Genomic DNA, 26,497 nt, shown 5'->3' on the forward strand with positions numbered 1-26,497 from the left:
GTAGAGCTTTTATTAACTATATTTATGCATTGTGTATTGAAGGAATAGAAAAGAGGACAATAAGTCAACATTTGTTATTTTCATTGACTTTACAAAAGCTTTTGATTTTGACAACTGAGCCACCGTGGCATTTAAACTACAAGGATGTGGGGCAGTAGTTTCCTTTTGCAGTGCTACTGAAAGTTGTATTAAAGTAAATTAAATTAAAATTGGTTGATTCAACCCTCATCAGGGGTTAAACAGAGGGAGGATTGGTCTCCCACACACATATTTATAACGTGTGGCACATGAAGTTGTATATTTATTGGTGAATATAGAAGGCATAAAAGAGAGTTGTCAAATGGTGCAGGATGAAGAACTGAGAGTTTGCATATAGTGAAAGGCACACAGGCTGCATTAAGGTCACGCTGATACTCAGAATGGGTCACTTCATAAGTCTTTATTTCCTCCTTAATTTTATAAAGAGTATGGTCTAAACCTGCTCCATATGAAATGTCCTGAGATGATTTGGAACTAAATGACATTCAGTTGAATTGAATCAGTATTGTCAACTGAAATGTATCTTAAGCTGTGCAGTCTAACTGGTATGTTAGTGCTTTAAATTGGGGACTGTATAGAATGACAGGGGTCCCCTGTTGAATGGTATGGAACAACAACAAATCCCTGCTCCAGCCTGCAGAGTCAAAGCCGAATATGGATTTAACACTCACACACTTTTAAGTCCCCTGTTGGCAAAAATTTTAAAAAGTTCACAAGAGCAAATTACACATGATTTTAGGTCGAAAGCATGTCCAAAAGGGGACCCCAGAAAAGTCCCCTGTTTGTGGGTGTGTAAGGACGCTAAAGTGCCCTGTTAGATAGGTAGGCTGGTCCACACACACAGGCACGTACACACACACACACACACACACACACACACACACGCACACACACACACACACACACAGAAACCTGTTTGGCAGAGTCATGGTCTCCTACACTCTGATAGGTCAGTCCCAGTCAATAGGAGGCCTTTCCTTCAATCTGTTTGCCTTCAGCTGAAACACACATCTGTAACATCAAAGTCCCAACTGGTTCATGGTCTAACAGAAGCAAATTCATACTTGTACTACAAAAGACACCAAGGATTTTAGAGAGTAAAATAGTGACCTCTAGTGGACAATCATGGAAGTGAAATCAAGACTAAAACCACACTCCAGAATAGTTTACTGTACTCAAACGCTCCGAACCTAAATGTTGTGGCTGAGTTAATTATAACATTTTAAGTGTTGAGCGAGTACATCAGTATCTGTTGAATAAAAAGTGGTATATTTATGGGGACAGATATTGACACATTTCACTAGTTTAAGAACTCATTCCCAGCAAGACAACATTTTGGGGATTTTTGTGTTAATTTTGCACATATTAAGCCAATAATTGACTTTTTTAAAGTCTTCACAATGAATAAAGGTGAAATGAAGAGAGCCCTACAGTACATATAAACAGATTACACTTGATGGCGTCTGCACTGGTACAGGAACTGATGATCTGTCTATAAGGTGTGATAACAAAGGGAAGTGGACTAAATGCTCACCAGATCTCGTGGTGCAGAACAGTACTTATTACTGGATGTAGGAAAACTAGAGTGGATATACCAGTGACGGAGTGTCTGGACAAAATGGCTAAAACTTCCTATGTTATAAACTGATAAATAGCTACATAAAGATTTGGGGCCCTTATGCTACGGCAACGTAAAGTGCTGAAGACTTGCCCCCCTTCCTACAATGACATAATGTCATGTTTTTTATATGTAGAATTGGAGGTACTGTTCAAATTAACCTGGGGTATAATTTGATAACTTGATGACTGATAACAGACAGAGAGTGAGATACCTGTGATTGCCTTCTCGAAGCGTCTCCACACAGATGTTCTGCTTTACACTGTTTGTGAACCTGGAGACGTGAGAGCAGCACACATTATAGGAGCATGAAGAGGAAGATGCAGTGACACTAATACTGAACCTTTATTTATCAGCAGGGGGCGCACTAACCTTTCTTTCTAGTATCAAGATCAGAAACTAAAGGAGCATCCTGTCACATCCACAGCTCCTTACAGGACAAATGATTTAGTTGTTGTACTCTACCTGTACTGAGTATTTCTCTGTTTGTTACTGTTGCTGCGTTCATCTTCAGCTGTCAGTCAAACTAAAGGAGAGAGAGGCTGCCATAAACACAACCCTCATCTGAAGTCCTCTTGGATTTCTGCAGCTCGTGTTGTCTGTTATTTCTAATATCTTTCATTGTTGTGTGCTACTATCTGCTGCTCAAACAGACCTTCTGCTCCAGGAGGAAGATCAAACTTTCCTGTTCCATAAAATACAATGAAGGCTGCAGGTAAACTGTTCTGTTACAGTCTGAGGTTGCTGAAATTATCTGAACAAACTTCATACATCCATGAAGACTGTGTGATGTGGCTGAAAACTCAAGAAAATACCAGTAAGTGGACCTTGAGTGGGAACTGTTGGGTAAAACTATTTCAATATTATTTTCTCTTTAACTTTTAAACCAACATGGATTATAAATCCTAAAGTGCTGTGGGTTGTCAAACTAGTCAAAAGCTTCAGAAGAAACTTCATATAAACCTTTATTTATACTCAAAACAAAGTTACAAACTGCATTACATGGTTTAAAGCAGGATTAATACATTTTAGTAAATACTAATAAACCTATACAGCTTGAGTAAAACAATAAAATCAATAACAGGTTAAACTAATATAAATATATACAGTGAACAGTTCTGTGTTTAACAGATGAGAATGGATGATGATGATAATAATGAATATTAAACACAGTCACAGCCTTTTGTACACAACCTGTTGACATTTTACAAAACAGTTCAGATTCTTTTAAAGTGCTAAAGTGGGAACTTTGATACAATCCATGAAATGAAAGCAGGAATCTTCAGTCACAGCTCATATCTTAGACTGGACACCAACATCATTAAGATCTCCCTTCTTCACTGTGTGTCTGCAGCCTTTTCACTGGCTCAAAGACAACACCTGCTCACATAGACTGAAAACAAAGTCACAATGGATAGATTGTAAACTAGGAAGACAAACAACATCATCATTCTCTGTCAGCGTGATGGTAGAGCAGGAAAAGATGGAGAATATCCTCCAGTGTCACAATGATTTCCTCCTCGTTCTCGGTCACTACAGGAGGTTTTTAGTCCACGTCGTTCAACGCTGCGTCTCTCTGTGTTTTAAAGTGTCTTCAGTGTTATTTCCTGCTCCTGATGTTTCCTCTGACTGTGATCTCTGAACTCTGTCCAGTTGCTCTCTCTGGTCCTCCTGTTGCTGATTTCCCTCCACTAAGAGCTGGAGCTGCACTGCATTCATATTTACATTATGCTTCTGGACTTTCGGCTTTCCTTTGACCTTTAATGTTGACTGTTTCACACCATGTGTTACATCTCCCTCCAGTTCAATTTCATTCCTCAGTCGCCTCTTTGTGTCTGTGAGCCAACAGAAACAGGAAAGTGTTAAAGTTGTTGTGTTCATGTGTTTTTGTCTAATCAATAAATAAGTGTTAAAGTGAGAAAACTACACAAGCAGAATAAAAATATGATAATTGAACTGGAATATTTTTAACATCACAGTGATTTTCATAAACAGAACATTTCCAAATGAGAGAAAACTTTTGAAAGCAACACATTTTCTTTTATTTCCTCCATTTTCCCCAAATTTCCTGCAGTGAAGATCATTTCAGACTGTTTGCTTAGTTACTGTTGTTATGCCTGTATGTATGTCAATAAAGAGCTCTGACAGTAACTTGGAATAAAAAGGGAAATAAATTTGTGACTTACGTTCCATTATCAGAGGGATAATATTGAGTAGTCCAAAAGTACTGATAATAAGAATGGCGATGATCCAAATCCAAAGAGAAGACGACTGAACTGTGAATAAATCATCTGAAAAGATAGAAGAGAGAACAGAATGACATTATTGAATCAAACTATAGCTCAACAGTGACAATATGTTTAATATATTTAGAGCTCTTTATAACCTGGAACATAGATGTGTGTCTCTCTGGTCCGGTTGATGTCCTTCTGTTGGACTCTACAGATGAAGTTGTTGCTGTGTCTCTTCTCCACAGTCACTCTGCTGCTGACAGTATAGAGGTCATCAGAACCTCTGACTGTCTCTGTAGGTCCAGCAGAGAGGAGGTTTCCCCTCACCGTCCAGCCAGACCACCTCAGGCTCTGGATACCAGCCTTTAGACTCACACTGTAAAACTACTCTTCCACTGTTATTGGAGACAACCTCTATGATGGAAGTGGAGACGACACCTGATGAGAAGACAGGAGGAATTTCAAACAGTGGATTCAGATCCAACAAATAACTTACAGCACTGTTTTCTTTGTGTCTTATCATGGCTGCTTACTTCTAATATAAAGTTACATTACTGATCTTTGCAGTCAGCACAATGTGTAATTCATCATCTTCATAAAGTCTGACTTACCAACAGTGAGTTGGATGGAAGCTTCCTTCAACATTGATCGAAGGAAGCAAAAGTATTTTCCTGCATCAGAGATTTTCACTTTGAAGATTTTCATGGAGACGTTTCCATTCTGCAGTTCATCCACAAACAGTCTCGTTCTGAGAAAATAAGATGGATTTTGAATTCGATGCATCAATCGTCCATCTTGGTGAACATGGATGTACTTTGGGTCTAAACCAGGTCTGGTCCACTCCACTGTCTCAGAACTGGCACTGATTGGAGGATCAAGGTAATATGGTAGAATGACATCATCACCAGGCAGGGCTACGATTGGTTGATGTGAACAAATCAACTCTGACTGCTCTGCAACACAAACTAAAGAACAAACAAGAAACAGTAGTATAGTTATAATACATGTCATCAGACTGAATGGATTCATTTTACTTTCTAAAAGTAAGAAAACATTTAATAAAACTGCATCAAAAACAAAGAAAAGCTTTTTGATTCCCTAATTCTTTTTCTCAGTCAGTATGTTACAGTAGAGGATCAAGGCCACACAAATGTAGTTGAGTTGAGTTTAAAGATAGAACCACAAATCCTGCGTAAAGAACATAAAGAAAGGCCCTTTGTAATGCCAGAGAAGCCTATTGTACATCACTAATAGAAAACCGCCTCCAACCCTCTCCCTCTCTCTCTCTAACCCCAACCAGTCAAGGCAGACTGCCGCCCCCTTAGAGTCGGGGTCTGCTCGAGGTTTCTGCCTGTTAAAAGGACGTTTTTCCATGCCAATGTCACCAAGTGCTGGCTCATGTTGGGAACTGTTGTGTTTCTGTAAATAGTTATAAAAGTAGAACCTGAGATACATTCTGTAATGATTTGGTGCTAAACAAATAAAACTGAGTTGAAAACTGAGTTGAATCAAGCTCAGACCACATAGCCTCACAGAGCTGGCAGTGTGTGTATAAATTACCTGTTAAACACTGTGTTAGAAGAATAATGAAGAGCAAAACACTGCAGGTCCCAAAGGACAGTCCATCACAGAGCTCTATCTTTGGATACAGCATTGTAGACTCCTGAAAACCAAAAACAGACAATAGCCTTTGACTGGTAGTTTAAATAAACACAAGTAAACCAAATGTCTTTAGTGGAAAATGAGGTTGAACAGGGTGGAAACTCTAGAGTTGATTTAAGTTTTTCTTTGTCTCATAGCTCAGAGAGCGCTTTGGCTCAGTGAGGCAGAGACATAACTTTATTCTAGCAACATTCAAAGTCAATAACACTGCGTACGGTCAACTAACAGTGAATATAGTTGGACATTATGTTTAACAACAAGACAAGATGGTGATCAGTCTTGTCATTGTCCCTGAATGATAGGATAGGATGATAGTGTACTGATGGCAAAGACAGAGGAGGCTCTTGATAGGCCTTCTGCTTTGTTTAGTAATATCTACCATAGAGAGATAAATATATGGCTAACCAACAGTTGAATTTCATTTTAATAGTGGCAATTTCTGTTTGTTCATCAATTTGAATAAAAAAGTGAAAACTCATGTATGCAATTGTCCCCGTGCACAGGCGCCGCCAGATGGCTAAGCCCCGCCCCCCAGAATCAGCCCCCAAGACACGTAGGGCCAACATGTACGAAAATCTGTATGCATGTGTATGGTGATAATAGTGAGAGCGCCACTTAGTGGCAACAGGAGGTATCACTTTTTATACTTTCATGTTCTACTCCTAGCAGGATGATCAGATCCAGCTGAAATTTACAAAAAACACACATTGTTGATGATATGTGATGACTGTGGTGGGTGGGCGTGTCAGTGGCATGGTGGGAAATTTTGATGTACCACTGCTTAACACAAGTTTGCTATAACTTGAGTGTACATTGACCATTCGGCTTCAAACTTCACTTGTCTGGGTTCGAATCCGACACGGCCCGTTGCTACGTGTCATCCCCTCTCTCTCTACCCCCCCTTCCCTGTCAATCTTCAGCTGTCCAAAAAAAACCAAAAAACCAAAAAAAGAGTCCCACTCTGAGCACTTCTATGTGATAATATTCACTAATAGTGAGAGCGCCACCTAGTGGTGGAATGAACAGAAACACAAATAAACCAAATGTATTTAGTGGAAAAAGAGGTAGAGAGAAATAACGAACAGTTGAATATCATTTTAATAGAAGCAATTTCTTTGTTCATTTATCGATAAAACTTAAATGATCATCCTTTATTCCAGATGTTTTACTGTAACTTTTACTGGATCAGTGTCGGCAATGTGTTTTTTAGAACAACACTTAAACCAGATCTTTCAATAAAGAATCTGATGACAATAACTCTAACTAAAAAATATTCAGGAAGAATGTAGATGGACATCTGCTTCCCCACAGCACTGGGAAAAACAAACAGTTCACTGAATGACATGAAAGCAAATCCAAACACACACAATGATGTTGCTATGGTGATGTCTTTTTGTTTACAAAGAATGGAATACAAATAATAAAGAGAAGGCCCATATAATTTATGTCATAGATAATGTTTCACAAAGTTTCTCCTCACTCAATAACTCTAAAATTGTGAGATTCTAAGAGAGTCTGGGGATATTGTGGTTACTGGTTCAGTCGAATCAGCTGCTGCTGGTAAAAGAGATACAGCACATAATTTGCATTAACCAAAACAGCAGCAGGTTGTTTTTCCAGGATAAGTTGAGTAGACGGTAGTTTGATGTTACATTACATTAATTTAAACACAAAGTATTGATCTTATTTGTTTTTCTTTAATAAATTCATGGTATAAGAGGGATAATGTCCTTCCAGGTGTCCATAATCAGGAATTAATGGACTTCATGGAGGCAAACGTCCCCCGTTGGGAATTATCCCTCAACATAAACAACACAGAACATTTCTCCATAAAACAATCTGCACATTGTTGTAATGGTCAAAGATTATGAAATTATCACATATCCAATGTTTAACCTATTCAAGTTTTACTTTAAAAAATGAACTCTTACCTGCAGATTGATGGATGCAAACTCTCCACTGTGATGTTGGTTCTCACTGACCTTTTGTTCTCTTCCTCTCTGATATAAAATGAGGAAGTAGCCAATAAAAGAGCAGGGTTGGGAGGGGCAGCCGACCTAAAAAGTGTAATCCAATACAGTTACTGATACATAATAATCAGTTCCAACAACATATACCACCATTAACCACATAATATTTAAAAGGGTAAAAGGTCAGATCTGAAGGGGGAGATATATAATCTTGGGGGAGTGGTTCAGTGAGGAGTGGCAGTGATGCAGATGGAGGAGAGAGTTGTGATTCAACAGTAAGTGATATTGGCTGATACGGTCCATTGATTCTGTTCCACCTGTTTGTGGTAGTTTACAGGTAGTGGAAAGGTAATTATGGGTTAACTATGGTCCAGCAGTTTCCACATCTACCATTCACTTCTGGGAAACAACTGTTGTAGACAGTGGCTGACACTTTCTGGGTTTATCAGAAGGTAAGACTGTGGAGATTACATCTGTGCAATAAGGGGCACAAATAATAAATACTCAGTAACTACTAAAGCATTATGTTAGCCCTCTATGTCGGTCTATACAAAAACAACCCACCTGTCTCGTGGGCTATACCACTCGCTCTAACAATCATTCTCATGCTTCTGAACCTTTCTCTCAGTTTAAAAAGGACAGACATTGTTGCATCCACGTAGAAACAAAGCGTATCCATGGAGCAATGACACAGTTTCAGCTTTAACAGCAGGCCAGGAGAGCTTTGGCTGTTTCAAAGCCTCTCTCTGCACTCATGTGTGAACAGCTTTGTACAAGGTCTTGACGGCGCCCTCTGGTGTACCTTTCCAGATAATACATGCAGTTCTCTCCTCCACACAGTGTTTAAAGGTTTGTGTGACTGTGTTTAATTTTAAAAAACAAAAACAGGTATTTCTCAGGGTGGAAGCTGGCTTGTCCTTTGTTGTTCTTGTCATTTCACCCTTTTGTTTTAACCACACAAAAAAAATTAATTCAAACATGAAACATGAAACCACAAATAAAACATATAACCAACATTTTTATTTCTTTATGGAAACTTTTTGACTTAAATTGTCTCTTATTTTGAGTCTCTTACTTTAAACAAGACACCAATGCATTGGATTTTTACACATTTATTTTGTGTGCAAACATTTTAATGGCCAGGCACTTAATTACATGTAATCCCATACTCCTCATCCTCCCAATACTTGACATAAGAGAAAATGCTATTGTAATGGTGGCGTTGGCTCACAGAACATCTGATGGCGGTGTGCACATTTAAACACAGGATCCAGAAATCTGTTCCAACAGTAAATTCCATTCAGTGGGGAGGTTAGGATGGTATCAGACATATCAGAAACATCAACTAATAACTAATAACAAAACAAGAAACAGATTACCATTTAACTCCCACATAAAGCAAACCTCTAGGGCTGCCTCCTTCCTTTTATGTAATATTACAAAAATTAGACACATCCTATCACAGACAGATGCAGAAAAACTAATCCATGCATTTGTTACTTCTAGGCTGGATTACTGCAACTCTTTATTATCAGGTTGCCCCAATAAGTCCATTAAAACGCTCCAATTAATTCAGAACGCTGCAGCACGAGTACTGACAGGAACTAGAAAAAGAGATCACATCTCTCCTGTACTAGCTTCTCTGCATTGGCTCCCTGTAAAATGTAGAATAGAATTTAAAATCCTCCTCCTCACCTATAAAGCTCTTCATGGTCAGGCCCCTTCATATCTTAAAGAGCTCATAGTACCCTATTACCCCACTAGAACACTACGTTCTCTGAATGCTGGGCTACTTGTGGTTCCTATAGTCTCTAAAAGTAGAACAGGAGCCAGAGCCTTCAGTTACCAAGCTCCTCTCCTGTGGAACCAGCTTCCAGTTGTGGTTCGGGAGGCAGACACCCTCACCACATTCAAGAGTAGGCTTAAGACATTCCTCTTTGATAAAGCTTATAGTTAGGGCTGGATCAGGTGAGTGCTGAACCATCCCTTAGTTATGCTGCTATAGGCCTAGACAATCGGGGGATTTCCCATGGTGCACTGAGCTCCTCCCTTCCTCTCTCTTTCTGCACTCATTCATGTCCCATTAATGCATGTTACTAACTTCACTTCTTCCCCGCAGTTTTTGTGCTTTCTCGTCTCGCAGGTTCTTGTCGATCCTGGTGGAGCCTCCTGCCATGGTCCTGCTAGATTGCCATTACCAATACTGTTGTTGCTGTGCACCTGTCTGTCTGTACTTTTGTAAAGTAACTCAATTATGACTACTAACAGAGAGTGAGATACCACTGATTGTGTACTATGAAATATAATAATAATAATGATAAAAAGAAGGGGGAAGAAGAAACTTTATTTATACTCAAAACAAAGTTATAAAGTACTTTACATGGTTTGAACCAGCATTAAAACATTTCAGGACAACAATGAGGCAAATGAAATCAGACAATTAAAACATAAAAATGAACAATATGAACAACAGGTACAACTTGCATCAACGTCTTTCTTGAGTTTGTGCAAACAACATCATCATTCTCTGTCAGTGTGATGGTAGAGCAGGAAAAGATGGAGAATATCCTCCAGTGTCACAATGATTTCCTCCTCGTTCTCGGTCACTACAGGAGGTTTTTAGTCCACATCGTTCAACGCTGCGTCTCTCTGTGTTTTAAAGTGTCTTCAGTGTTACATTTCATTCCTCGGGAACTTCTTTATGCCTGTGAACCAACAGAAACAGGAAAGTGTTGAAGTTGCCAATGTGTTTTTGTCTAATCAATGAATGAGTGGGAAAACGACACAATCAGAACAAAAATATGATAATTGAACTGGAATATTTTTAACATCACAGTGACTTTCATAAACAGAAAATTTCCAAATGAGAGAAAGCTTTTGAAAGAAACACATTTTCTTTTATTTCCTCCATTTTCCCCAAATTTCCTGCAGTGAAGATCATTTCAGACTGTTTGCTTAGTTACTGTTGTTATGCCTGTATGTATGTCAATAAAGAGCTCTGACAGGAACTTGGAATAAAAAAGGAAAATAAATATGTGACTTACATATTATCAGAGTGATAATGAGCAGCACAACAATGCAAACAGGAGTGCCGATGATCCAAAGAATCAGATAAAAAGACGACTGAACTGTGAATAAATCAGATGAAAAGATAGAAGAGAGAACAGAATGACATTATTGAATCAAACTAGAGCTCAACAGTGACAATATGTTTAATATATTTAGAGCTCTTTATAACCTGGAACATAGATGTGTGTCTCTCTGGTCTGGTTGATGTCCTTCTGTTGGACTCTACAGGTGAAGTTGTTGCTGTGTCTCTTCTCCACAGTCACTCTGCTGCTGACAGTATAGAGGTCATCAGGACCTCTGACTGTCTCTGTAGGTCCAGCAGAGAGGAGGTTTCCCTCACCGTCCAGCCAGACCACCTCAGGCTCTGGATACCAGCCTTTAGACTTACACTGTAAAACTACTCTTCTACTGTTATTGGAGACAACCTCTATGATGGGAGTGGAGACGACACCTGATGAGAAGAGAGGAGGAATTTCAAATAGCGGATTCAGATGAAACTAAACAAATTATGTCGCTTATAAACTGGTATTCAGTTCAGATAATGTTCTGCCTTTTACAAAACACAATCTGACTTACCAACAGTGAGTTGGATGGAAGCTTCCTTCAACATTGGTTCAAGGAAGCAAAAGTATTTTCCTGCATCAGAGATTTTCACATTGAAGATTTTCATGGAGACGTTTCCATTCTGCAGTTCATCCACAAACAGTCTCGTTCGGAAATTATAAGATGGATTTTGAATCCAATACACCAGTCGTCCATTATGGTGAACATGGATGTACTTTGGGTCTAAACCAGGTCTGGTCCACACCACTGTCTCAGAACTGGCACTGATTGGTGGATCGAAGTAACATGGTAGAATGACATCATCACCAGCCAGGGCTACGATTGGTTGATGTGGATAAATCAAGTTTAACAATGCTGCAATAAAAAGAAAAGAACAAGAACTTTACTTTACTCTACTTTGCTAATGTTGCTGTGCTAACATGCTAAACTGAGGTGGTAAACATTAAAATTATACCTGGCAGAAATCATTGTCACTGTAAGTATGTTAGCATAACTGTAAAGCCAGAGCTGTGGATGGTCACACAGGTCCCAGACCTGAACCCTGTGGTACCTAACATGTCAGAGGACCCTAAAGCACTATATGTGCTATAGCAACCAGTACTTTTATAATAACGTATGAAATGCAACGTTGTGATGAACCTACAGAGAACTGTCAGCTGGATCTGCGGCTCCCCTCAACTTTATGGAGCTTTATAGTGAGACAAGAACATTTGTCATATCTATGCAAGGTCCGTGGATGTTTTGGTCATTGGATTTTCCTTTCAGAAACGAGTATTAAAAAACAGAAAACGAGTGGTTATTTGATTTTCGTTTTAAAATACAAAAATTAAAATTGAACTACAAGGCGTTTTTCTTCTTCATGGTTAAAAAGGAATGAGCGAAATTTAAAAAATCCGTGTATCATTCGTTCTTTTCATATTCAATTGAGATTCCAAAATCGGAAAATGAAAAAACGGTTTGTTATTTCCTTAATTGTTTATGAATCTGATACCAAAAAACAAATAACGGTTCATTTTTTGTACTTTCGATTTATTGCTCAGATCAAACATAGGAAATTAAATAACGGGCCACGGATCGATTTCGATTTTGATATTTAATGTTTTCGTTTTGTGTGAACCGGAAGTTATTGTCTCGTTAGCTTGATTCACTTCTTCAGTTTAACTAACGTTAGTCTTCAAAACTGAAGATCAATGATGGAGAGTTTCATCTTTTCATTCATCTTCATCTTCCTGGCGCGTGCGCGAAAAGCTGCATGCTGCCTGTTACTCCAGTCTGCTTTCTAACTTCTTAATCTCAATTGAATATGAAAAGAACGAATGAAAATATTTGATTTTCATTTTCTATTTCATATAACAAAAAATAAAATCACTAGAAAACAGAAACGGAAAAAAGGCCTGTTGTTTCATATTCTGAGACCGGATGTTGTCATTTACAGGACGGTGCTGTGGAGAAGAAACAGTAGGCTAGTAGACTGCGGTCAATCCAGCCGTGAGTCCGATCCCCGTGGTCAAATCAGCCGCACTTAAATTTAGAGTGTACAAGTATTCTCAGCATTATGGTAAATGCGGAGAAACAGCGTATTTACTTCCGGTTTAATATAAGAAAATATAAGAAAATATGGAATCTGGAATTATAAATATGGGACTTTTATTCTTCAATTTCTCCACATTGGTACAGTAAAAATGCTTGATATTAAGTGTGTTTGTAGTCTCATATGTGTAAAAGTCAAATATACCATCAGTAGCCAGGAAACACTGAGCAATATGTTTTTACAGTACCTCAAATATGGTCAAATATGCAATCTCTGGAGGCATAAATATGAGGCTTTTATTTTGGCATTTCTCCACACTGGTGCAGTAAAGATACTTGATATAAAGTTTTTTTTATTCATCAGGGGCGCATGAAACACTTTAATGTAACATATTTTAATTATAGCTTACGGCTCTAAATAACTTTATTTTGAAAACCGGAAGTAAATACGCATTTACCATAATGCTGAGAATACTTGTACACTGGACATTTAAGTGCGGCTGATTTGACCACGGAGATCGGACTCACGGCTGGATTGACCGCAGTCTACTAGCCCACTGTTTCTTCTACACAGCACCGTCCTGTTAATGACAACATCCGGTCTCAGAATATGAAAAAACAGGCTTTTTTTCTGTTTCTGTTTTCTAGTGATTTTATTTTTTGTTATATGAAATAGGAAATGAAAATCGAATAATTTTTTAAATTTCGCTCATCCCTTTTTGACCATGAAAAAGAAAAACGCCTTGTAGTTCAATTTTAATTTTTGTATTTTAAAACGAAAATCAAATAACCACTCGTTTTCTGTTTTTTAATACCCGTTTCTGAAAGGAACATCCAATGACCAAAACATACACGGACCATCCACGGACCATGCAAACATCCTTAGAGGAATTGATTGCATCAAACTGAACCACTGCATCCAAAAAATATACTGCAGGTAGATGACAGCAACTTAATACAGTTCATGTGCAGAACTACAGAAATAATAAAACATGGGTTGTCAAATGTATTGTATAGTGTTTTTTTGCAGCATCATAAGACCATTATGTTACAGTAGGATTGTGTTCAAGAACTCTGGGTTTTTACAATGTGTTTGTGTGTAATTTACCTCCAGAAGAGTGTGTGAGGAAGAGGAGGACTACAGTGTGATGAAAGACCAATGCACTGAAGTCACTGAGCTCAGGTTTGAGGATCAGTCTGTCCTTCATGTGAATCATCTTGGAGTTCTGAAAATGAGAATAAATCAATTCACTCTTAAATACACAGTGTAGTCAGTGTAATGATTCAGACCTTTGTTGAACACAGTGGTGGTTTTACTGTTCATATAAACTCCTGAACAATGTGATTGAATGTTTTATTAGTACCAAATAAAACAGAGTTGAACATTGTAGTTAAGACAAGAGGAAAGCAGGTTGGATATGTGTGAATACAAAGTAAAATGCTGATTGGTCCCAGATTACCACAGCGTTCACTACTGTAGCCACATGAATGAAATAATACTGCAGAAAAAGACTGTTGACAGTTTGACTTTTAATCCAGAAACACACTATAAATAATTACAATAATGGCATGTGAAAGAAATCACTAATATAATATATTATTAAGTGTTTCATGTTAAACTCCTAACTACCTGTTGAATGAGTGAATGAGCCTCAACTAAGGGAGGAAGCTGCACGGTCAAAGTCTGGAATAAATACAGACAGCCCATAGTAAAACAATGTGTACTTTCACTTGAGTTATATACTTTATATTGAGACTGCATGAACAATAAAACACAGTTTGTGTGTTCATATGTTTGACTACAGACACACTGAGCTAACAGCCACAGCTGTAAATACATGAAACCACTGATATCATCACCAGTTCACAGTAATAATACAAAACTTATTTGTTGGGCCCACAGCCCAAAGTTGGACTGCTAAAAGGTACGATTTTCCACGCCAGATATTTTCTAGTCAATAACTATCAAAATTAATTAAAACTCCACAGAAAGTCAGTTAAGGGAACTTCCTGTTACTATTTTGCATCTTATAACACAATACAGGTATATTTACACACACTGAAGTCCTCTTGGATTTCTGAGGTTATTATATTTCATGTTAATATTTCATGATCTCACAGTAATTGTCTTAAAGTCTTAATGTCACTACTGTAACTACAATACAGTGAACAGTTCTGTGTTTAAACAGATGAGAATGGATGATGATGATAATAATGAATATTAAACACAGTCACCTTCTTCACTGTGTGTCTGCAGCCTTTTCACTGGCTCAAAGACAACACCTGCTCACATAGACTGAATGATACATAACACAATTAAATAAAAAATAAAGTTAAATTTACCCGGGAGGAAGAACCCAAAGAAAGTTTGTTTCAATCCACACAGCGTTGACACTGCCGGACGACCCACTGGCACACAGCTGCTGTCTGTGTATACAGACCCAGCCCATATTAGTAACTGGAGTCAGCTGCACACACCTACCTGTTACAGAGGGGGAGGGCAGTACCTGGAGAGAGAGAGAGAGAGAGAGAAACACAGCTCTATGGCCGTAACACTGGAAACAAAGTCAGAATGGATAGACTCACCCTAACTCAACAACATCATGATTCTGAAAGTGGAAGCAATCTCAGGAGGATCCACAGAGGAGGGATCCTTCTCCCAGGACGGACAGACATACAATAGATCGACTGTACAGAAGAGACAAAATCACTTTAGATTCAAACTTTGATGTCAGAATCTCTGAAATATATAAAAAAAAGAGTGTGAGTGAAAGTGAAGAATGTGGATCCAGGAGGACATTGAACAAATCGAGCCATACGACCTCCTCTCCACCATGGAGAACAGAGGGGGACAGAAACAGCTTGGAGACAAAAACTTTATTCTCGTCTGCAGGAAAAAGACGGACGACAAGAAAGAGGGTTAAGTGATTCATTAAGACTGAGACCAATCCGCAAAAAGAATAAAGGTATCAGATTGGAGGCCTGAACTAAATAAACAAAGTTAAAGGACCAGTGTGCAGGAATTAGTGACCTCTAGTGGTGAAGTTTCAGACTGCAATCAGCTGAAACTTGAATCTACCGAGCACAAAGGAGAAACTCTCCAACAACACAAAAGGTCCTCTCTACAGCCAGTGTTTGGTTTATCTGTTCTGGGCTACAAACATGGCGGACTCTGTAGAAGAGGACCCACTCCCTCTAAAGATAAAATCGGCTCATTCTAAGGTAACATTATCCTCATCAAACCTGCCAACACTCCCGTTTTTCCCGGGTTTCTCCCATATTTCAAGGCCATCTCCCGGCACCCTCCTGTTTCATTGTCTCTCCCAGGAAACTCCAGTAATTTGTACGTCCCTCACACTTTATTATCAATAACCGCCGTACACAGATCCATAGATATTGTATGTTTGTCAGACGTCACCCAAGTTGCCACATCGTCTATGAAATAATGTGCACTCTATCAACACAATATACAATAAAAACCAACTGTCAGTCGTCACAAACTGGAAACACACAACCAGATTCAGTGGTTGTAAAAATGTCAGAGCAGGATGACGTTTCACCTAAAATATCTAAACACACACAAACACACCAGGATAGTGACCATGCCTTTAATATGGACACTATTAAAAACCTCCCGTATTTTAGAGCCTGAATGTTGGTTTGGTTCTTATTTTCAGGTGATTATACACTAATGAAAACATAGTTATTATCTTCCATTTGTGCCAGTAGATCCTCCTCAATGTTACACACTGGACCTTTCATTGATTCAACCCTCATCAGGGGTCAAACAGAGGGAGGTTTGGTCTCCCACACTTTAACTATTTGAATGCACCAGTCAGCTCATTTATACAGACTGAGGTATAAAGTAAACACTGTTGAGTGTTTAGTTGTGTGTCTGTCAGAAAGCCTGTTACGCCCTCTTGTGGCTGTTCATAAGGAGACATATTCCTGCAGAGGAAGAGGATGAAGCAGTTAACTGCAGACATGAAGAACAGACTGACTGAGTCTCCTGGAGGATGAACACCTGATCAAATCCAATCAGACATCATTCATGATGTTTTCAGCAATGAAGCTTTTTTTCATTGAATCATTAAAGAACTTTGACATTTTTGACAAACGTTGATACACTGCATACATTTACACATACAACATACAACTCTAATTCTATTGTCTCTCTCGTCACTCTAACAATACTGAGATCAGTCAGAATAACAACAACAATAAAATATAGTAAACAAATATTACAGTAGTTGTTATTATTAGTATAGTTATATAAAGTCTATATATAATATGTAGTATATGTCATTATATAGTATCTCACCATAATGACAATGTCTCTCTCAGAATACATTCAGTCAATATTAATGTTCATTAATCAATGAGAAGATAAACAACAACAAGAAAATACTGGCAAACAGAAACTGTGTTTTCTCTCTCTCTCTCTCTCTGGTGGGAGGGTGTTATGACTCAACCTGACTGGGGGTCCGGTCCAATAGAGTTTTTGATTACTAACTGAGTGAAAGGACCTGGGAGTATTTGAGTGGCAGCCATGATAAGAGTTATTCTCTAAATACAAATGACCAAAATGATTCAATGATCACAATTATTATATATTATATATGTGCATAACAATGAACCAAGACAAGAGAAACACGTAATGCAAGTCAAGCAGCATAAATAGAAAAATAGAAAACGAATATATGAAAAAATATGATAATTTGAAAGTATGAATACAATAATAGAAACATGGAAGTTATTTTAAATGGAAGTTTTTGCAGGAATGAGCAAAAGATCACAGTATTAGGTAAAAAGAATATTTGCAATGTGCAGTTGAAGTTAATGAAATGTAAAGTAGTAGATTTGTATGACTGGGAGCCTGTTTTTTTTTTTTCCAACCTGTATGAAGTCATATTTTTCTCTGGTTGTCTGTGTGTGTATATCGCAGAAAATCAATTATATTGGGCTGCCACTGTTGTGACACTGGTCACCTTATGGAATGGGGAAGAGGGGAGTCATTCCTGTGCTAGGCTCTGGTTACCACTAGGCCAGGTTTAACAGTCCCACAAAGACAACACCTGCTCACACAGATTGAAAACAAAGTACTAATGGATGGATTGTAAACTATCATTCCTCTCTTAACATGGGGGTAAATGGACTGCACTCATCTTTCTAGTCTTCCTAGCACACATTCACACACTGATGGCAGAGGTGGTGCCAACTGCTTATCAGAAAGTAGCTAATGCACATTCACACACACACACACACACACACACACACACACACACACACACACACACACACACACACACACACACAGATGACACTTTAACATGCGGACTGGAGGGAATCTAACCACCAATCTTCTGATTAGTGGACGACCCGCTCTACGTCTGAGCTCTGACAGCCGCCTGCCCGGGTAGAGCAGGAAAAGATGGAGAATATGCTCCAGTGTCACAATGATTTCCTCCACTCTTCTTTTCTACGACCTCCTCGTTCTCCATCACTAGAGGAACGCTTTAGTCGACGTCGTTGAACGCTGCATCTCTCTGTGTTTTCAAGTGTCTTCTGTCTCTCGTCTTCAGTGTTTATTTGGGTCAGAAACTCTGTAGTTTTTACATCCTGCTGTTGACCTTCGTCCTCTTCCTGTTCAGTTTCATTCTTCTGGTTCCTCTTTGTGCCTGTGAGCCAACAGAAGAAGAACAGTGTTTTTGTGTTTTTGCCTTAGATTTGAAAGCAACACATTTTCTTTTATTTCCTCCATTTTCCCCAAATTTCCTGCAGTGAAGATCATTTCAGACTGTTTGCTTAGTTAATGTTGTTATGCCTGTATGTATGTCAATAAAGTGCTCTGACAGGAACTTGGTATAAAAAAGGAAAATAAATATGTGACTTACATATTATCAGAGTGATAATGATGAACAGCACAATAATGCAAACAGGAGGAATGATGATGATCCGAATCCGATCAGAAGACGACTGAACTGGGAATGAATCATCTGAAAAGATAGAAGAGAGAACAGAATGACATTATTGAATCAAACTAGAGCTCAACAGTGACAATATGTTTAATATATTTAGAGCTCTTTATAACCTGGAACATAGATGTGTGTCTCTCTGGTCTGGTTGATGTCCTTCTGTTGGACTCTACAGGTGAAGTTGTTGCTGTGTCTCTTCTCCACAGTCACTCTGCTGCTGACAGTATAGAGGTCATCAGGACCTCTGACTGTCTCTGTAGGTCCAGCAGAGAGGAGGTTTCCCTCACCGTCCAGCCAGACCACCTCAGGCTCTGGATACCAGCCTTTAGACTCACACTGTAAAACTACTCTTCCACTGTTATTGGAGACAACCTCTATGATGGGAGTGGAGACGACACCTGATGAGAAGAGAGGAGGAATTTCAAACAGTGGATTCAGATCCAACAAATAACTTACAGCACTGTTTTCTTTGTGTCTTATCATGGCTGCTTACTTCTAATATAAAGTTACATTACTGATCTTTGCAGTCAGCACAAATGTGTAATTCATCATCTTCAGAAAGTCTGACTTACCAACAGTGAGTTGGATGGAAGCTTCCTTCAACATTGATCGAAGGAAGCAAAAGTATTTTCCTGCATCAGAGATTTTCACTTTGAAGATTTTCATGGAGACGTTTCCATTCTGCAGTTCATCCACAAACAGTCTCGTTCGGTAAAAATAAGATGGATTTTGAGTTTCAAACATCAGTCGTCCATCTTGGTGAAAATGGATGTACTCTGGGTCTAAACCAGGTTTGGTCCACACCACTGTCTCAAAACTGGCACTGATTGGAGGATCAAGGTAACATGGTAGAATGACATCATCACCAGCCAGGGCTACGATTGGTTGATGTGAACAAATCAACTCTGACTGCTCTGCAACGCAAACTAAAGAACAAACAAGAAACAGTAGCATAGTTATAATACATGTCATCAGACTGAATGGATTCATTTTTACTTTCTAAAAAGTAAGAAAACATTTAATTAAAAAGCATGAAATCATAAACATTGTTCTAAAACTGCATCAAAAACAAAGAAAATCGACCGCTGCAGCCTCAGATCAACCAGTGTGACTGTAGCCTGTGTTACTGTTTTGCGTGCAAATTACCTTTAAAAGTCAGTATTAGAAGAGTTATGAAGGACAGTCTGTCACTGGGCAACATCCTTTAGTCTGGTTGTTCTAAAAAACACAAATAAAACAAATGTCTTTACTCTCTACTTAACACACAGCTGCTTCCACTGAAGTTGTGATAGAGCATCACTTCAGGAAAAAGTGATCAATAACTCTTTCAATGTATGTTTGCATTAAGATGGACTGTGTATCTAAATGCATCCTTTAAAGCATCAAACTGTCCTCACATGTTAACTCCTCAATCATTTCACAGGAAATTAACTGTTAATTATTGAAAAGAACTGTAACATTTATTCATTAACTGTTAATAGTACTTCACCCTGAAAGTAGATTATAGATTAAATGAGTAAAATACTGATTAAGGATTATGTATTTTGTGGTAGTGCTTCATTTACTGACTGTAAGAGTTCTTCCTCCTCCACTGATAAAAAAATTTTTAATTTCTAAACAGCTTTCTATAAAATATTGTAATCAATGTGTAACAGTGGGGCATCCTGGTAGCTCACCTGGTGGATCTGGCACCCCATTTACCAAAGCTGAGTCCTTGCTGCAGTGGTCATGGACTTAACATCTCTCTCTCTCTCTCTCTCTCTCTCTCTCTCTCTCTCTCTCTCTCTCTCTCTCTCTCTCTCTCTCTCTCTCTCTCTCTCTCTCTCTCTCTCTCTCTCTCTCTCTCTCTCTCTCAGTATAAAAATACAGACATACTACATGTGTGAAACATCCAGAACACACACATCAAAATGTTCCTGGAGTGTTTTGTGTGGAAATACCTTCAAAAGTCAGTATCAGACACATTAAAACATTGCAGGTCCTGAAGGACAGTCCATCACTGGACAGCATTGTAGACTCCTGCAAATAAAATAAAAACAAAAACAAACAAAAAACAAAAACAAATGTCTTCCCTTGTTGGAAACTCTGCTGTTTTTTAGTTTATCTTTTCTTTCATCTTTCTGTCTCAGTGGATCACTACCAACTTGTTTTCCTTTCACCTTCATCTGAAACCAGATCTAAACATGCACGTACTTGTGGAAAATCAGTCAAATAGTGCCTGAATGTCCATGAAGGGAATCTTGTGTTGTATGAGCTTTTTCTGTTCTTCTCCTCCTCCTACAGTCTGTTTGTATATTTGAAGACATTTTGTCTGTCTTAAAAATATCAATGTTATTGACATTTTAACACCTTAGTGTGTTATTGGAGGGTGAGAGTTTCAGCAGCAGTCAATTTTATCTCAGCCCTTTCTGCACAAATGAGGCTGCACAACAAAAATTATCATGTTTCAGTAAGAAAAAGAGGTCACATTTCTTTCTGTTTGGTGTTTTGATTTTTCCCATTATTTCACAGTTAGAGCACTCTTTCTCTCTCTTTCAGAGTTCATAGTTTTATCTCAAATGCAGCCTGAAATACCATCAGGAATCAGTGGCCCCAAAAGATCAGCCAAAGGTCCCTCAAAAGCCCCCAGTGGCCCCTCATTTAGTGGTACCTTATTTAAGCTGCCTACTGTTGCTGCATCCTCTGCAACCCACCTCCACCCCAGCTTGACCTTTTATGTGTTATCTGATTTAATCAATGTTATTTCTGTCATTGAAGCCTGCTCTGTCCTGTACCCTGAGGGGTCTTTGCTGCTGCTCTCCTTGTCTTAAGTTTTTCACATGTGCACGTGGAAGGGCAGAGAGGTCCCAGAACAGATCCATACCACCAAATATCACATTCTGCATTTGGAAATAAGTTTTTTTTTTCACAAAAGTGGTCCTGACAGTGTAACATATGCATCATTTAAAGCAAGAAACTGCCCTTATATGTTAACCTGTCGTAATTTCACAGCTAATTAACAATTTATCTGTTAATAGTCCTTCGTTATGAAAGAGGATTATTGATTAAATTAGTAAAATGCTGATCAGGGACTATTTTACTTTAAAAAACAACTCTTACCTGCAGGGTGAAGAATGCAAACTGGATCAGTCATGTTGTGCTGTTCCCGCTCTGAAGGCAATGAAGAAGAACGTCACTGATGCATACAGGAGGGGAGGATCCTAAAAAGTTAAACAGCCTGAAACGTTAAAAACGTGTTAGAACATGCAGACAGACAACAAATGTAACTGATATGAGGAGACGTTGAAGAACCAGTGGAGAAATACACTTGTGTGTTTAGTTTATACTGGTAACAAGACAAATCAATAAAATAATCCTTTAAAAACTTTATTATATTGCAATAATTAATAAAAAAAGAAATAAAGTCTTTTATGTTTTCTCTCAATGGAATCCTTCATAGCTGCATTATCACAATATTACAGTAGTACATTCAATACAGGCAGTATTATCTCAACTGTATCAGGTAAAAGTAGCTGATAACTTCAGTAGCTGTTTGCTTGTGTTACATGTCAGTCTTCTGTGTCTTTATTTAATGTAGATCAACCAGCGTTTCTCAAACCTAATGAACAACACACACACACACACACACACACACACACACACACACACACACACACACACACACACACACCTTAAAGTGGCCATTTGTTGATTTAGATTGTACACACTCTGTACTCCCTACTGTTTAAAAGGTGTTACAGAAAACCCCACAGTAAGTGTAGAAATGTGTAAGGACAGCAGTCCTTTTACCAGGACAGACAGGAAAAACAGAACAAAATGGTGATGGCGATGATGATGAGGGTTGAAGAGATGGCTGATTGAAGATAGCAGACTTCATGTGAATCATTCTAAAGTTCTGAAAATGAGAATAAATTGACTCAATTCACTCTAAAATCAGAATCAGAATCAGAAATACAAAAATAATCCCTGGGGGAAAATTACTTTTAGGGGGGAGAAACCAGAGGAGAAATATCTCAATCATAACTGAACGCAGTGTAATCAGTGTAATGATTCAGACCTTTGTTGAACACAGTGGTGGTTTTACTGTTCATATAAACTCCTGAACAATGTGACTGAATGTTTTATTAGTACCAAATAAAACAGAGTTGAACATTGTAGTTAAGACAAGAGGAAAGCAGGTTGGATATGTGTGAATACAAAGTAAAATGCTGATTGGTCCCAGATTACCACAGCGTTCACTACTGTAGCCACATGAATGAAATAATACTACAGAAAAAAACTGTTGACAGTTTGACTTTTAATCCAGAAACACACTATAAATAATTACAATAATGGCATGTGAAATAAATCACTAATGTAATGTATTATTAAGTGTTTGATGTAAAAATCCTACATACCTGTTGAGTGAGTGAAGGAGCCTCAACTCAGGGAGGAAGCTGTACGGTCAAAGTCCAGAATGAAATATCCACAAAGACAACCTCAGATTAACAATGTGTACTTTCACTGTGGGTTAGATAACGGGTGTGACTTTATATTGACTTTCAGTCAGGGTGAAACCAAGTGTTTGACTTTTAGAGTTTGAGGCTGAATAAACAACAAACAAGTTGCCACATCGTCTATGAAATAATGCGCACTCTATCAACACAATATACAATAAAAACCAACTGTCAGTCGTCACAAACTGGAAACACACAACCAGATTCAGTGGTTGTAAAAATGTCAGAGCAGGATGACGTTTCACCTAAAATATCTAAACACACACAAACACACCAGGATAGTGACCATGCCTTTAATATGGACACTATTAAAAACCTCCTGTATTTTAGAGCCTGAATGTTGGTTTGATTCTTATTTTCAGGTGATTAAACACTAATGAAAACATACTTATTATCTTCCATTTGTGCCAGTAGATCCTCCTCAATGTTACACACTGGACCTTTCATTGATTCAACCCTCATCAGGGGTTAAACAGAGGGAGGTTTGGTCTCCCACACTTTAACTATTTGAATGCACAAGTCAGCTCATTTATACAGACTGAGGTATAAAGTAAACACTGCTGAGTGTTTAGTTGTGTGTCTGTCAGAAAGCGGTGTGTCTGTCAGAAAACTGCAGACATGAAGAACAGACTGACTGAGTCTCCTGGAGGATGAACACCTGGATCAAAAACATCTGGATAAAATCAGGAGTCATGAAGTAAAGTGACACACAGCCCTGCCGTGTCTCCAGTTTATTCTGCTCTGCAGTTGATGTGGATCAGGTCTCATGTTTAGAGACATTTTAGATGAGTGAATAAATGTTGTAAACGCAGAAAAGTTGCCTAATATACATAATAATTTTCTATTTATCATCTAAAATCTATTAAAACCATCAGAGTAACACATTCACTAGTGTAACTGTGTGTCTTTGTAAGTATTAGCACAGTTCACATATGAACAGACACAAACTACATTAACATCAATCACTGCAGCCTGTCTGTGCTGGACTACAACCACTGCTGTTACACTCTTTCACAAACACTCTCACACTTTATTAATTTAATATGCTTTTAATGGCATGAATGTGAGAATCAATTATTGCCAAAGCTTTGCCAAAATTAACACAATTCTAAAATAAATGGAATTGAAATAATAAAATTAATCCAGAAAACATAAACATTAAGAATACATTTAATAAAGAATCTATTCATTAAATACAAAACAACAATAAGCAGTTGAATAAAAACAGAGAAATACTGGTAAAAAGAACATCTGTGTGTGTGTGTGTGTGTGTGTGTGTGTGTGTGTGTGTGTGTGTGTGTGTGTGTGTGTGTGTGTTCTATATGTACAACAAGATATTGATTTGTCTTATTCAGTAATTATATTTTAATGTCTGTCCCTCAGTTTGTGACATTTTGTCGCTCTATGTTTGCTGCATGTCTCTCTCCCAATATAATCTTTTTTTGTTATTGTCAATTAACTCTTTAAAGTTTGGAATTGTTGGATTAAATGTTTTAAAGTATTCCAATGTGATTTTAAGAGAAAGTGTATCTCTGTCTCAACCTCACCTGTTGCACAGTGCCAGGACTTCTTGTGTCGTCCTTTGTCTGTAACTAGACTTTGGTCACATAAACCTAAATCAGACCCTTTTTTATTATGAAACAAAAGACAAATTGACATTTTTAAATGACAAATGAATGACAGATTATCTGATGATACTCAGACCAGCCCTGTCATTGCTTCTGGCTCAGCATTTTGAGGTTATGTTGGTTCAAGTTCACTTCTTTAGTTCTTCTTTATCGAGACATCAATCCTCTTGTGTTCCTGTCCCATATGTGCTCTAACAATCAGAGACTTAAGTGCTGGTCATTACTGCTGCAGGAGTTTAAGATTGAGATTCTCTGCATAAAAGGAACTGATGAACTTGTAGGTACCTAAGATCAAACCTTTCTTGGATGACCCTGAGTCTCATATTTGTTTCTCTATGATTTCTATGATCAGCTGTTTTCCCTCCCTGCCTGGAGGTGGTGCTGTAAGCCTTTTGGTTAATACATTCTTTTTCTCAAGGAAGGCAAACGTAGGACCAGCATGCACCTGGGTGGGCTGATGCAGGAACCGGGATTTACTTCCTTGTTTTGGACAAAATAAACCTTAGGAAATACAAAAGTCTGAATGGACATTACAGGCCCATGGTGCAGCAGTGACCCATCTGATTCTGGGTTTGATTGGATTTTTTGTCAGTACTTTAACATGCGGACTGGAGGGAATCTAACCACCAACCTTCTGATTAGTGGACGACCCGCTCTACGTCTGAGCTCTGACCGGGTAGACCAGGAAAAGATGGAGAATATGTTCCAGTGTCACAATGATTTCCTCCACTCTTCTTCTCTACGACCTAATCGTTCTCCATCACTACAGGAGGTTTTTCGTTGTCTCTCTGTATTTTCAAGTGTCTTCTGTTTCTCGTCTTCTGTGTTATTTCCCGGTTCTGATGTTTCCTCTCTCTGTGATCTCTCCATTTTGTCCAGTTGATCTCTCTGGTCCTCCTCCTTCTTTCCCTTCAGTATAGGAAGGTCTTCACATGTATTCTCAACTGCATTTTGCTTCTTCATGTAATTTGGCTTTCTTGGGATCACAGACTTTTTTACATCCTGCTGTTCATCTTTTTCTTTCTCTGTCTGTTCATTTTCATTCTTCTGGTTCCTCTTTATACCTGTGAGCCAACAGAAACAGGAGAGTGTTGAAGTTGTTGTGTTCATGTGTTTTTGTCTAATCAATGAATGAGTGTTAAACTGAGAAAACTACACAAGCAGAACAAAAATATGATAATTGAACTGGAATATTTTTAACATCACAGTGACTTTCATAAACAGAACATTTCCAAAGGAGAGAGATTTTTTTTCCAAAATGTATTTTCATGACCATTTGCTTAGTTAATGTTTGGCCTGTCAAGCTTTCCCTTCTCGCTGTTATGGCACAAAACAGTTTACAGTTACAGAGGCAGATTTACCACTCACATTTATTTCCTTTCTTTCTTTTTTTTGTTTTTGAAAGAACGGGTCCTTGATTTTACACAAAAGCAAAAACAGGCAAAAAGTAGAATTAATCCCTACATACAGCCAATAAAGAGCTCTAACTGTAACTTGGCATAAAAAAGTAAATTTTTATGTGACTTACGTTTGGCTATCAGAATGATAATAATGAACAGCAGCACAGTAATGAAAATGACAATGACGATGCTCCAAACACAACAAGTAGACGACTGAACTGTAAATACATCATCTGAAAAGATAGAAGAGAGAACAGAATGACATTGAATCAAACTAGAGCTCAACAGTGACAATATGTTTAATATATTTAGAGC

General features: G+C 38.2%; 2 protein-coding genes across 12 annotated transcripts in view; both read right to left on the reverse strand.

The window, feature by feature from the left end:
- LOC127363441 (butyrophilin subfamily 1 member A1-like) overlaps positions 1-26,497 on the reverse strand; it is a 77,650-nt gene that overhangs the window by 33,582 nt on the left and 17,571 nt on the right. For 2 of the 11 annotated variants that reach the window (XM_051399868.1, XM_051399871.1), the window contains exons 2-6: positions 19,805-19,876; positions 19,231-19,584; positions 18,775-19,056; positions 3,844-3,948; positions 2,771-3,492 (exon numbers count right to left, since the gene is read on the reverse strand). In XM_051399868.1, coding sequence (XP_051255828.1) covers positions 3,218-3,492; positions 3,844-3,948; positions 18,775-19,056; positions 19,231-19,584; positions 19,805-19,859 — 1,071 coding nt within the window. In that variant the 5' untranslated portion in view covers positions 19,860-19,876 and the 3' untranslated portion in view covers positions 2,771-3,217. Of the gene's footprint in view, positions 1-2,770; positions 3,493-3,843; positions 3,949-4,499; positions 4,854-5,448; positions 5,552-7,481; positions 7,608-10,758; positions 11,041-11,165; positions 11,379-18,774; positions 19,057-19,230; positions 19,585-19,804; positions 19,877-20,334; positions 20,433-20,598; positions 20,678-21,757; positions 21,827-26,497 lie in introns of those variants that run through there. The other 9 variants (XM_051399867.1, XM_051399866.1, XM_051399864.1 and 6 more) reach the window with 9 other exon arrangements.
- Positions 24,184-26,497, reverse strand: part of LOC127363438 (butyrophilin subfamily 1 member A1-like) — a 38,734-nt gene continuing 36,420 nt past the window's right edge. The window contains exons 6-7 of the mRNA XM_051399859.1: positions 26,311-26,415; positions 24,184-25,846 (exon numbers count right to left, since the gene is read on the reverse strand). Coding sequence (XP_051255819.1) covers positions 25,494-25,846; positions 26,311-26,415 — 458 coding nt within the window. The 3' untranslated portion in view covers positions 24,184-25,493. The remainder of the gene's footprint in view (positions 25,847-26,310; positions 26,416-26,497) is intronic.

Source organism: Dicentrarchus labrax, unplaced genomic scaffold (assembly GCF_905237075.1).
Source record: "Dicentrarchus labrax unplaced genomic scaffold, dlabrax2021, whole genome shotgun sequence".
Taxonomy (NCBI): domain Eukaryota; kingdom Metazoa; phylum Chordata; class Actinopteri; family Moronidae; genus Dicentrarchus; species Dicentrarchus labrax.